Source organism: Eutrigla gurnardus, assembly GCF_963514095.1.
Source record: "Eutrigla gurnardus genome assembly, chromosome: 18".
Lineage (NCBI taxonomy): Eukaryota > Metazoa > Chordata > Actinopteri > Perciformes > Triglidae > Eutrigla > Eutrigla gurnardus.
The window spans coordinates 8184061-8198090 of record NC_139929.1 but is presented as its reverse complement, the minus strand read 5'-3'; the positions used below and the strand labels follow the sequence as shown (position 1 = coordinate 8198090).

Below are 14030 nucleotides of genomic sequence, written 5' to 3'. Positions count from 1 at the left end.
CCATGTTGTCGAAAGTTTAGTGGGAATAAGCAAACCCTATAAAGTGGACTCAACGTATCCCACATACATCTGGGAAAGTAGCGTAGAACCGATGGTCACTAAACGAGCATTATATACCATCATGCATTGTGTTGCAGGAAAGATGACAGATGTAGAGAGAGTAGCGTGATTGAGACAAATCCACGAAAATAATATTAATGTAAGTGGAGCATCATTACACAGATGGTCACAAAGTACCTTGAATTTATATATTAAATTGAGGGAAAAGCGCTTATTGCCCCCAAATGGACAACTTCAGCGTATAACCCTCCATTCATTCTGACCTTTCACAATAAAAGACATATCTTTTAATTGTAGCAGTGACATAATTAAGGGAGAAATGACCTGAGTTTCATTTTACAGATGAGCTCACTATATATTCCTCTACAGAGAACTCCCTGGAGTGGCAGTAGGGAGGGTGAATGAGTGATTTCAGACACAACCCATATTTCAAACCTTAAAGCCTCTGCACACCCACACAGGTGTTTGCAGTTGTTCTGGCTGATTAGACTTGTGCTCAGGTTGAAGGTAGGCCGGAGCTTTGATGGGATTTAATGTCAGAAATCTCCACCTATCAATAAGAATGATACAGGTGTCATTTGTTCCGCCCTGACGGGTGCAACAGATCTAAAACGGGAGACTGTCAATCAATTACACGCCCATACTGAGAAGAGGTGGAATCAGCCAGATTAACTGAAAACACCTGTGGGCGTTCAGAGCTTTCAACGAGAGGTTGCCCAGAATCAAATAGCAAGAATCCAGTTTTTTTCCCCTTAAAGATATGTTTTGTTTGTATAAGATATTGTCTGCACTACAAAAGTTGCATTAAACTGCCTTTTTTAAAATCCAAATATTTAATTAAATCTGCATATCAAGCAAACATCAGATTAAGATTTCAAAAAAGAAAGATCTTAATCGTTCTGACACCAGAGGGGGAGTCAAATATTACGTTATATGTTTCTCTTACACTGAAATTATGAATTAATGTCTGGCTTGTTTGTCAGCAGGATTATGGAAAAAGGACAGGTCTGATATTCATGAAACTTGGTGGAGGGGTGAAGACCGGGCCGAGGGAGAACCAATTACATCCAGGAGCTGAATCATGAGGCGGAAATGCTAATTCTTTTCCACTTTAATTAATGTTGCAGTAGAGCATTTGGCTTGGGCAGAGGTCTGTGCTCCACAAAGGATGTCTCCGGTTCAGTTTGTTGGTTTATTTGTTTGTTATTTTGTCAGCAGGATTACAGGAAAACTACCCGATTTCCCTTAAAGTTAGTGAGCATAAGAACCCATTAGATTTTGGAGCGGATCCATAGCATGACATCATATTTCACTCCTGGAAAGGCCTTGGCGGAGGTCGGCGCTCTCTGCGTTCCCTTCTAGTTCTAAAAATCGATCTCTTAATGGCCTTTTTGAACACGACAAACTCCTTTAATGTAAAATATGGGCACCTACTGTAAATCAGTGTTGTTATAAAACAGACTTGAACAAAATGGAACCCTATCCTTTAATGTGACATTGTGAGATTTGGGGATGTAATCAAAGATCAATATCTTTACCCAGATTTAAGAGAGCTGTTTTTATGGAGATGTAAACAATAATAGAAAACAATAATGAAGTGTCATGCATAATATCTAACGGACAATGAATTGCGTTTCTGTCATGGTGGTTTAAAGGAATTATTTAGGTCTAGGAATGAATTAATGAGAGTAATTGGAGGAAGCTGATGTCAAAATTAATGGTACCAATGATCACATTCTAGGACGAGTCTCACTGGAGCTGAAGTGACGGCAAGGAAACTGGCATCAGATCAGTTTTGTGCAATTAAGATAATACCACATGTGCTTCTAAATGGATCATTTGCTGGTTGAAAACGGTGTTGAAAATGTTTTTAGGGTGGACTTTTCCTTGAAAGGGGTCAGTGTGCATGCTTCAGGTCCAGCCCAGCACAGATCAGTACAGTACGTAATCAAAATGTAACCAAACCAGCACAAACAAAAAAAAGTCTCTAAAACTAGAAACCGACACCGGTTGATTTTGAAAAAAAGACCTGTGCTAATTGTTCTCTGCTGTAACATTGACTGTACAGGAAATATCATCGACGATAAGGCTTGATGGAATATAATGTGTCACTCTGAGGCTGTTTGACTACGGATGAGACACCATGAACGTGGCACGACAAGCAGGATGAAATACTCTGGCATAACGAAAGATACTATTCTGAGGACTATGTGCATGTCAGGGAGGAACAAACTGATGAAAGTCGTCCAAAGTAAGTATTTATAGAGCACAGAAGCTAGCGTGTAATACTTAAGAACCAGTTCATCTTCTGCCCCTGAGCCAGCTTGGAGTGGCGTAACCAATCAGCTCGCAGACTGATGTGACAGGAGGGCCGTGCAAGGCCGTCTGCCCAGAAAGATGTCATGTTGCACTTGTACACTTGCGGCTGCTGAAAGCGTATCGGGGACGTGGAATCAAGTTGTCCCTACTCTCCCCTCTTGACCAAGTCCGTCACTGATCATCCAGCCTGATGCATCGGAAATAACGTCCCGCTGCCGTTTGTTCAACTCCTTCCAGAATCAGGAGATGAGAGCGACTCAAACGTGTGAGTGTGTGTGTGTGTTTCACTCGTCAGACGTGGGTCTCGATGTAGGAGTGTGTGTGAGAGAGCGAGGGGGTGAGGGGCGGGCCGGGGTCTGATTCAGCGGTCGAGTCTGGCTCCTGAGAGAACAGCTCCTGATAGGCTCTTTTCCACTCCTGGAACTCTGCCGACGACAGCTGGGGATTGGCCAACAGCCTGTCAATCAGCGCTAGCTCCCCCTCCCTGTCCTATGGGGGGGATGCAGAAACACAGGAGGGGGAGGGGGGGCGGGGGTCACTTTTTAAAAAATGTTAAAACCACTAATCTTGACGCAGACATACGTGAAGCAAGACAAACACTTAACGGGATACACTAGGTTTTTGGGGCAGGATTCACGTTCCATCCATTTGTTCCTGGTAGATTATTTGTTCTGCACGACTTGTTATTGAACAAGTGATTCAACTGCAACACATTTGCATCCGTATGAATCATATATGAATATTGGCAGGCGAGTATTTCACATTTTCATGTCGTCATGCCCCCAGTGTGTAAAGGCCTAAAAGCTGTAAATGCAATGATATAAAAAAGTACAATATTTACTTAATGAGGTGGAGTACAAGCAAAAAGAAAAGTACCTTAAATCAGTATTTATTAAATAAATTGAATTTGTTAAATTCCACCACTAGATTGTAGCGTGTCATTTCTTTTAAATTTTGACACACAAGATAAAAGTGAAATGCCTGAACACATAAACACAAGCTTGTGCCTTGTAAAAACAAGTTTAGGGTCTACCAGGGTCACATGGATGGCTTTGGTGTATACGGTATGATCTCATTATTTGCCAGTACATTACTTTCATCTAAACCCCCCAAGAAACCTTGGTGTATTCCTTTAAGAGACGCCAGACAGGGAACAAAACATATAAGCTCCTCCACCCGGCCTGCACCAGCAGACATGTGCAGCCAAAGCCACAGACCCTCGTAAAAAGCTACTGTAGATACATGTACAAGCAACAAAGAACCCCCCCATCAGCCTCGCCAACCATTCCCACCCACGTACACGCAAGAAGCAACAAAGATACAATACTATATAGAGACAAAAAAAGAAAACAGCCACAGCAAAGAGCCATTCACAGGCACCCAGCCCAGAGACATAACCACTGCTCACAGAGCAGAAAGCCACAGATGGCTGCTTGACAAAGCTCTCAAACCAAAACCGAGGAGACAGACTGGGACAGATGACAGCACTGGAACTAACAAGACAGACACGGCGTGTTTATTTCGGCGTGCAAATGTGTACATCAGGGTCAGACAATCATGGTGTATTACAGCTAAAAATGCACATGGAAGTGTGCCCCTTCAAAAATAAATGGAGTACCCTTCCATCCCTTTCATCCTGCTCACATTTAACGTGGTTTTGTGCATGTGTTTGTGAATGTAGGCTAAAAAAGAAATACACGGTGATGTAATTCTTTCAGTCCACATTGGATGGGAAAGAAACGAGTGCTTAATGATCAGATCAGAACAAGATTTTGGTTTGAGTTGTATCAGAAAATGCCAAACTCAGTCAAAGGAAAGCATTCAAAAGAAAACTTCCTCATTGAAGGATTGAAATAACGGCTTTTAAACCAAAAAAAAGAAATTGCATCATGTTTTTATGCAAGAATTGCAACAGAACTGTGGGATGTCAGGTATGAGTGAGACATTTAAAGCTAAAATCCTTAAGATTTTCATGACATCGACTCCTGTTTAGCAATTGAGTGTTGTTACACTCGGTAATTCTCTCTATGTAGTTTTGTATTTATTGTAAGTTCTCATGTTGGATTCAAATTGGCTTCACACAAAGAAGGGATTAACGGCGTAAAGGTTTGTAATTATATCTCACTGACGACAGCTTCACTGCTCAGCCTCCTACAGACGTATCGGAGCTGTTGTAAGTCGGTGCTAAAGCCCAGCAAACATTTCTCCCGCTGCTCCCTCGCATTTAAAGTTTTCGAGTGACGAAACACGGCCTGCTTTTTGTTTGTGTCGCAGGAAACCAAACATGGAGGCAGTTACATCAACAATCCATTTGAGCATTTTGCAGGAAGAAGATTGTGTTTGCAATCCCCCCCCTCCAACTTCTTTATTAAAACGTTTTCCTGCACAGTAAACAGACACACCAGTTCTCTGACATAGCAGCTGCTCAAGTGTTTGCTGCAGTAAATGCCGACACCACCAGCATGGAAATCTTAAGGATTAAAACCTTCATATAAAGCAAATCTTACTAGAAATATTCCTTATTTGAAGCGGCTGAGAACATCATGTAATTCACACCTTGATGTACCAGCTTTTTTTATGTATGCACAATATCCATGTGCATGTGCTCATGTGTGTGCACATTCCTGCCCGGGTGTCTTTGCGTGCGGACCAACCTTCAGCGTGGAGGTCAGTATGCGGAGGCGGTGCAGACGCTCGTTGAGCTGAGGGTCGGCGGCCCGTCGGAGGAACGACTGCCGGCACTCTGATTGACCTTTGGCGTCCGACCCGCGACCCAGAGGGCACACGCCGCCCTGCTCGCACGCCCGGAACAGGTCACCCAGGGATGCGCCCTCACTGCCGCCTTCACAGTCGGAGAGAAAGGCTCAATCAAAAAATGCTTAATGATGATTTAACGCCTCCATTTACAGATGATGCTTGATACGATTAGATTGAGTTATATGTCAAAAAGCAACCACTGGAGGACAGCAGCACACACCTCAAAACGTCCACTATAATGACTTGTATTATTAATGATGATGAAGTCCTCCTTTCCTTTCAGCCTCGGGGATGTCCTCTCCACTTTTTCATTTCCTCCTCTTGACTTGATTAAATGAGATTTCACGTGATTGAAAGACTTTATTGTTTACTATTTTAGTTTCTCCTCTCTGTATGCTGCTGTGCTCACCTTGGCAACCAGTGCACGGATATCTCATTAGCCTCATTAGACCAGTGTATTACTGGAGTGTGTGTTTCCCGACTCAATACTCGAGATGATTTAAATGGAAGTGTGTCTGCCTGAGAGCGTTTTTTTTTATTTCTGGCATGTGCAATGACGTCAGCGTCTTCACCCTGAAATAATCTTTTGTTCGGTCTCTAGTGGCCGTCACTCAATGTGACACATTTTTCCCCTCTTCTGCTCTTACCTGACATCCGCCCACACACCCACAATACTGAGCTGCATGTATTCTCCGACTCCGTGTACATGCATGTTCCTCACCGTTGTGCGTTTGCTGTTCTTCCTTCGCAGGGTGGGTGAGGAGTGTGTGTAGGTTGCTGTCTCGTGGCAGCGTGAAGCTGCGGGGTTTCCCTCCCTGGGTTGCCATAGGAATCAGCCTTTGCATCGCCATGGGCAACGGGACATTCCTTTGTGCGGGGAGAGTGTAAACGGCTCCGGCCATCATCATCGTTCCACCGCCCGGACCGGGCTCAGCGAAGACGGCGTCCTCTGTAACGTAAAGGGAAGGAATGACAGACAGTTGGTATTTTTTATGCGGTACGATGTTGATTGTTTTGTGTCATTTTTGTATTGATTTTATTTATTATCACTACAATTATTTATGTATACTAACTCCTCAAGTTAGAATATGAAATAAAATAAATATTTAGTGCAGAATTGAAATAATAAATAAATAAATACTGTATACAAATATATTCCTCTTGTGTCTGTTAAATTCCCTATGGAGTGATGCCCTCTCTGTAAGGAAGACCATCAATCACAACAACTGCAAACATACAACAAACCGGCGCAATGCATTTGTCAGTGTCAAATATCCAAGTTATGAGTGTAGTGTGCCGTGTTGCCGCCTCCTTGGCAACTTGGGATATTGCTAAAAATATTTGTATTGTGTCCTGGAGAGATCCATTTTTTCTCTCTAGGTGGTTCAAGGAGTCTTTGAGTATTCTGGAAACACCGTGGTAAAGGTTGTTAGACATCACACCGTATTTTGGAAAAATTGGACGCTTGGCTACGGGGCCTGAATATAATGGCAACACACAAACTTCACCATTTAACGTGTCAAATCTAGCATTATGTCTAAAAATGAGATGGTCGTCTGATGGTTGGATCCATGTGTGTTACCCAGTGGTCCAGTCTGTAGGTAGTGCAGTCCAGCCTCAGTCAGCGGTGTCTCTATCAGGTCCTGCCAGGAACGTCTCTGAGATGAGGACGAGCGGCCCGGAGACCCTGTCTCACTGCTCCCCCCTGCAGGACTGGATCGGTACTACAGTAAACAATAACAAGGACAAACAAGGATGTCAGTAACGTTATTCATGATGACGATTAAAGTGACTCAAAAGTACAAAATCCTCCACGTGGCCCCAGTGGCTGATGGGAAGTTGTCTTCTATGGCATTGTTGTTTATTGTTTGAAGGCAAATATACATTTTATTTAATGGACCCAGGAAGAGCCCCAATAAAAACCAACCAATCAAGAGGAAGAAGGCTCAGATTATTTGAATAAATATGACATAACTGATAATAAATACGATGTGGATGCTTCCCTTCAGTATCGTGTGATACTCCACAATTTTGAATGATTTGTGTGCTTTTAAAAACTACTTTCCAAAACTTGTTTATTTGGCGAATTTAAATAATCATAAATAAAAAATAAGACCCGCCAGTGGCCCTCGAGGTTGAAATATTCATTATATCCAAGTGCTGGAGGAACAAACAACACACTGAGACTTTCCCCCTCAAGAGCCTTTCTAGCAACGGGTCTAAGAATGTCCATATTTTCTGGAACAAAAGCTATTATAATCATTTCCAAGGTAATTAAAAATCCCTACTAATTGTGTGACTGTTACCTAAAAACTCCGACAGCGTGCAAATTAACGATTGATGGTTGCTTGATGGTGGTGATAAACCAAAGAAAAAAGGGGGTCATCGAAAATATTACTGTTTATTGTCTGGGGAGCATGATTATTCACTGTGAAATTAATTTAATTCAGGTAGGGTAGGTAGTTGTTGAGTACACCCTTACCTCGATGGGATCACATCTGTACTGCACGTCGCTGCTGCTGCTGCCCCCTGGCTTCCTCCCACTGTGTGTGGTGCCTCCCCCGAGAGGACCGGGGTGGTACTGCGGCTCTGCGGCCGCTGCAGGGGGCTCGCCACAGAGGAAGTCCTCCTGGGAGGAGCGAGAACGAGACGTCTCCGTGGAAGACAGACGAGTGGTCCGGCCTTCCAAGTAGGCACTCATCTAAAAGATAAAATATGGGGGGAAAAGTGTCAGACGTCAAATATTGATCGCTTCCGTCATTCAATTGTAATACCACACTTGGAAGAAAAAGGATTTAATTTGACCTGGTGATGATTAAATAAGTGTGTGAGGGAGACAGTGAGAGACAAAAAGACAAAGAAGTCTGAGTGTGTGAATATGATTGGAAATGAGTGTCGAAAAAGGCTCTTTATTACAAGCACTTTAGAATATTATTGTTTCCTGTTGGCAGATTATTTGAAATAAATCAGAGCTCAAATATCTGCTGTTGCTTTAGCCTCTTCATTTAAATCCAGGCTAAAATAAAATACCACACATTTAATATGGAGCACAGCAGCGTGAAGGCCAATTATAGCATCAATTATACCAAATTTAGCCCCAGCACTCTCTGGAGGCTAAATTGGCAATAACTTTGACTGTTAAAATGGACTGCAGAGGAGCACCGAGCTTGATTATTGCCTTCAAGTACATCATGTACTTTATACGAGTGTGTAATGCAGTAGTGTGCGTGCGTGCGTGACTCACTGATGGAGGCCGTGGGTAGGTATCGTATGGAGGTGGGGGACTGTCCTGTTTGGGGCTGGAGGTGGTGTCCTCCTCATGTTCACTCTCACTCCAGTAATCTGCAGGAAACCCACACAGACAGTCAGAAACACCACCTCTCTCTCTATACAAGTAAAAGTACAACAGGAATAGGATGATCAGTGTGTTAAAGACACTGATTGAACCCTCACCCTGCTCCTGACGTAATCTCTCTCGCTCCGCGTAGCCCACAGCCGCCATGTTGAGACGACTGAGCCATCTAATAGAAGGGAGGAACACAGAGCTACAGTGGATCACATTTATATTGCAAGATTACAAAAACAAAGAGTTTGCTTGTACTATAAAAACAACTACATATCATACATTGATAGTAAAATGTTTTATTTTGTGTCTGTATGTAGTCACAGATGTCCTCAACTGAATACATTTCCCTCAATTAATTCAAGTTCAATTAATCCTAGTTCCTTTGTGTATTTTGTAAATGCTCTTTGTTTACACCTTATTTAAAAACAGATGTGTTCACACGTCTCTCTTTCCGCCCTGTTTGTATTATAAACGTCAGTTGGGCTATATAGTCAGTATATTTGGGTGCACTCAGCTGATGTAGTTTCCCGGTTTCTATGTATCTATTTTATTTATCTATTGTTTTTGTTTTTTGGTTCTGCTTTGTTTTGTTCCTTTATTAATCTTTTCCTCAAGGGAGGTGTAAAATAGCAATTTGCTACAACCTCGCATAATGCATATTTTCTTGTTGTACAAGATTAATGTCTTATTATGCATTGTCCCTGTCTCAAAAAAAAAAATACAAATTTGATAATGTAGATGATTTCTTGTCAATTTTGCACTTTAATCTCAGAGAATATCCAAATTTCTTTCGGGTAAATTTACGATTTTAACAAAAAAAATTGCGGTTTTATAGCCAGAGTTTTTCTCTGCTTCCACTACTTATGCTAAGATAAGCTAATCGGCTGCTTCCAGCTGAACTAACTCTCAGCAAGAAAGTGAATAATCATATTTCCCCAAATGTAGCGAGGCCTTAGAGACTTATTTCTCTGAAAAATATCCTTTTTCCACTGCAGCTTCCACTTCAATGTATTTGAGGACTTTTGTAAAATATTTTTTTACGTTCACTTTGAAACTTTGAAGTAAAATTACCTATTGCAGGTGTTCCAACCAAATCTTTCTGCAGGGGAGAGATAATTATGTAAATTACAGCAGAGTTTAGAGAGCCTCTGCAACGTAGGTCGCAACTGGAGCCTCGGGGGGAAACGTATCTTGCAAATTATGTTTTTCGTACACACCGTGGCCCAAATAAAAAGTGGCCTTCTTTTCATCTTCAAATGAAAAACACATTTGTTTTGTGCTTTGGGGATCCCAAACAGGAAGCTGCACTCTTGTCGCCCAGCAGGAAGTGCGCCCTTCTGCACAACCTTCATCCGTGTTTAGCACATGCTGCTTTACCTGTTCATGTCATCCACTCCATCTGCTGCGAAGTAGAAACTCTTGACCTTGGGGTGACACGCTTTGAAAGCACTAGAGAGACATGGGGGGGGGGACAGAGGGAGTTCAGGCGAACAGTTATACATAAAAGCAAGTAAACTGCACATAAATAAAACACATGAATAGGCAACAGAATGCTTGGCTCATGGACTTACTACTTCTTGCGACATTCACTGGCCCGGTCGATCTTAAACTCTGGAAGACTGACGAAACCCTCTGCCTTCTCATCCTGAGGAGAAATGAAAGACATATAGAAAGAAACATAATCAGCTAACGGGGAAGCCTATAGAAAGTGTTAAAGGACATTTCCAGTATATTTCAATCTTAGGCCGCTGTAACATTGTAGCAAGGCTGCGGTAGCATTGTAGCAAGGCTGCTGTAGCATTGTTGCAAGGCTGCGGTAGCTTTGTAGCAAGGCTGCGGTAGCATTGTAGCAAGGCTGCGGTAGCATTGTAGCAAGGCTGCGGTAGCATTGTTGCAAGGCTGCGGTAGCTTTGTAGCAAGGCTGCGGTAGCTTTGTAGCAAGGCTGCGGTAGCATTGTAGCAAGGCCGGGGTAGCAATCTGTCAATCATAAAGCAGCCATGCCCTAAAGCATATGGTTTATTTGACCATACTTTACTAAATGAACATCATGCTGTATTGAAGAAGACTCGATGGAGACTATAAACTCATGTTTACAATGTTTACAGAGATAAAAAAAAAGTGAGAAGTAGGGTCATTTTCTCATAGACTTCCATGCAATCAGACTTCTTTTTGCAACCACAGGAGTCGCCCCCCTGGTCGCCCCCTGCTGGCGAGTAGAGAGTTTAAGGCATTTCACTTTTTGAGAACTGGAGGTTAATAAAAACAGAGACTTGCCTCCTCATTGATGTACCAGTACAGGCAGTTGTCCTTCAGCACGAACCAGTACTTCTTCCACTTCTGAGAAAAGTAACCCTTCGCGTCTCTCTTTCTCCACAGCCAGCCCTCGCAGTCTCCTCTGCCCAGCGCCTTACAGGAAACACGCCTCCGACTCAGGGAGGCCAAACTTCGTCCTGGAACAATGAGGAGGAAAAAATCAGAAAATCAGAACACGAAAAGAAAGAGTTGAACGCAAGAATCATGTGTTTGTGAATGCTCACTCTCTCACGGCGGTGTGAATAAAAACATCCAAGCCACATCTTAATGTAGCGATAATTCTTGGCAGCGGTTCAGTTCTCTGGACTTGACAGAACGCTGCTGCACTGCAGTGAGTTAATAAAAATGGCCTTTTTGCTTCTGGCATGAAAGCCCCGTAACATTTTTCACTCCAGGCGACTCATTAGAGATCACCAGGGAAACTTGGCTCTCTGTCCAGAAACTTTTATTGTGCTTGATCAAAAGTCTTGCGACATTAAAGAGGAGCGCAGTTCAATAATCCATTTTTTTTTTGTGGCAAAGGAAAGTGCGGTGTTCAGTATCCTCTCTAACAAAGAAGGAAACTAAAGCTCACGTCGTATGGAACAGTTTGAAGGCCAGTGAGGCTCCAAGTAAGTAATGTTCTCTGATATGGAGAAAACTATACAGAAAAAAAGAAGCATTTTCTATGCACCACACTTGAGGCCTGATAGCATCACCAATTTAATTTCTCGGTTTTAGGAACATTTTATCTGAGAAAGTGAAGAAATATATTCCTTTACTTTTTAGATGATGGTGCGACTTGGACCATTTAAAATCATCTATAAATCATTATCATCAAATTCATTTTCAAACTTTGGTTTAAATGCTGTAAACAAACAAAGCTGTCGCCCGAAAAGAAAAAAAAATAGTGCAGATGGAGCTAAAGCTTCCAGAGCTTCTCATGGTGGCAGATGGTGAAACGAGTGGAATCACTTCCAACATGTTGATCCTCGTTAGTGTGGTGGAATGAATAAAAGGGGGGGGAAAGCTTTAGGTCAAAGAGGCAAAGAATCTCAACAAGAGGAAGCAGAAGGGTTTAAGGGATTTATCGTTTTGATATATATATATATATATATATATATATATATATATATATATATATATTCCTAACTATAAATTGTAATAGAGACATTGAGACTTAATAAGTAAGATGTTAATTATTTGAGAAACTCCAGACTTATAAATTCCCAACTTATGTGATAAAGATCACTGCAGTAAGTGAAGATTTTATTCATAGCTCCCGAGATTAATCAAACAGGAAGTTGTGATCGATTAGGTTGCCGACCAGCATCTTTTTAACTATGCATAAACCTTAAAAATGACCGGAACAAAATGTACTAACAGCACTTATATGACTGCAGTACTGACTCAAGCTGAAACCAGCTGGCATTAGACGGAAAATGTATCAAGAAAATGTTTGATAAACTTAATACACTTATGAGCAAAAATGTGTCACATTTGTGGTCCATCTGATGATAAATCAATAAATCCCTGGTTAAAGGCTAATCCTGCTAATAAATCTCAATCTAAAGTACGTCAAGTACAGGATACAACTAATTATATAATATTTACTCTATTACCAGACTCATGCACCATAATATAGACTGGTACTGGGAATACTGGGAGTGATGGGTCTTTAGAACAGCTCCGTGTATAAAGAAAAAATCACAATAGTCAACCCAAACAAAAAGACAAACAGAGAAAATACCTTTTAAGAAAAGTTTTCTACAGTTGACTTGAAAGGATTTATGGGAAATAATTATCTTCAATTATCCACAAAGAGAAATGTCTTTTTAGAAAATGCACACAGGTCAGCAGCACACGCAAAATTGCTGGTGGTAAAAAATTGACTGTTCATTGAAGTAGGAGGCTCACTGCAGTGATGAAAAGAACAATATTTGCATATTAATAGATTCCGGTCTAACCCTATCAGACTCAAATTATTATGCAAAGCAGAATATATTAATGTCTTAAATTATTTCTGAATGAGAAATGTGTGTAGAGGGAACCACAAGATGGAAAATGAAGTTTCAAATACAAGAAATACTGAATGGATATTTATTTGGGGTGATATGGAGCCAGTTATTTAATGGAAAGTCTCAGAATTAGGACCAGAAATGCAGTTTTCTTTCCTTGAAACTTTCGAGGAAACTATTAGTAAATTACAGAACCATAAAAAAAAAGTGTTACTAAGTTAATTGCTTGAACTGAAGCAGCCACTAGTTCGGCGTTCCCTGAGAGAGTGAATGAGTATTAAGTGTTGGACCGTGACGGCAGCTCCAAAAGAAGAAACAAACAGGTGGCTTCTCCGCTTACCTTTATTCTTCTTCCTGTTCTTCGTCTGCAGAGAGGAGGACTGTTGGTATGTCTGAGAGCGGGTCGGAAAAAAGACGAGAAGAAGAGGAAGGGTGAGATGGGGAGAGAGCAGTCTGTCAGGATGAATCAGTGGCCTTTTTTTCTACTGCAAAGAATCCTGGGATATAAAAGATGACAGATGTTAGCGAGCGGACCCGAGAAGGCAGAAGACACTTTCCCTCATTATCTCTTTCTCACAGAGACATGCACTCGTGTTGGGGTGGAAGGAGGACCTCAGCAACTCTCACACCTCTAAACATAGAACAAAGGGACGGGAAGGGAGGGGGGGGGTCACAACAGGACACTCAGGTGATGTGGGAAACGAGAGAAAATAGAGCTCAGGGGCCTCAGGGATTCAACAGAACATTTCAGTAAGCACAACATGAAGGACAACCATCTAAAAGAAGGGGTTTCAAGGTCTGTAGACCCTGTAGCTTCACGCATGTTTTTAGCTTGTATTTTGGTCACATTTTGGTCACCATTAATAACATATATTATGCTTTTAAAGTATGCAGAATTAGGCATTAGCAGTTCCTGTTTGCAAAGTATTCATGGATGTTCAGACAACTATCCCTGGATTACTTTGATACGGAAGAAAACGTAAAAACGTGATTATTCTCAGGCAAGTTCTGGTGTTATTAGGATCTTTTTTTCTATGATTTCTAAGCCGGTTTATGGACTTGATTTGTGATGGACATTGGAGTAAATATTAAGCTCTGAAAACATATAGAATAAGAAAACACGTTTCGAGTCTGCGTGTTCAGGTTTTAATGAGTTTTGACGCACCTGTCCCTTCAACCCCTCTGCACAAAACCCCATAAACAGAACCAAAACATATTTGACATGTGACCTTTCCCT

General features: G+C 41.7%; 1 protein-coding gene across 1 annotated transcript in view; it reads right to left on the bottom strand.

Moving 5' to 3' along the window:
- Window positions 1–1012: 1012 nt before the first annotated feature.
- Window positions 1013–14030, bottom strand: part of cnksr2a (connector enhancer of kinase suppressor of Ras 2a) — a 41613-nt gene continuing 28595 nt past the window's right edge. Inside the window, exons 14-24 of the mRNA XM_084034353.1 lie at window positions 13134–13185; window positions 10758–10933; window positions 10054–10127; window positions 9860–9931; window positions 8590–8657; window positions 8381–8478; window positions 7619–7837; window positions 6719–6860; window positions 5858–6085; window positions 5034–5221; window positions 1013–2868 (exon numbers count right to left, since the gene is read on the bottom strand). Of these exons, the coding sequence (XP_083890479.1) occupies window positions 2671–2868; window positions 5034–5221; window positions 5858–6085; window positions 6719–6860; window positions 7619–7837; window positions 8381–8478; window positions 8590–8657; window positions 9860–9931; window positions 10054–10127; window positions 10758–10933; window positions 13134–13185 (1515 nt within the window). The 3' untranslated portion in view covers window positions 1013–2670. The remainder of the gene's footprint in view (window positions 2869–5033; window positions 5222–5857; window positions 6086–6718; window positions 6861–7618; window positions 7838–8380; window positions 8479–8589; window positions 8658–9859; window positions 9932–10053; window positions 10128–10757; window positions 10934–13133; window positions 13186–14030) is intronic.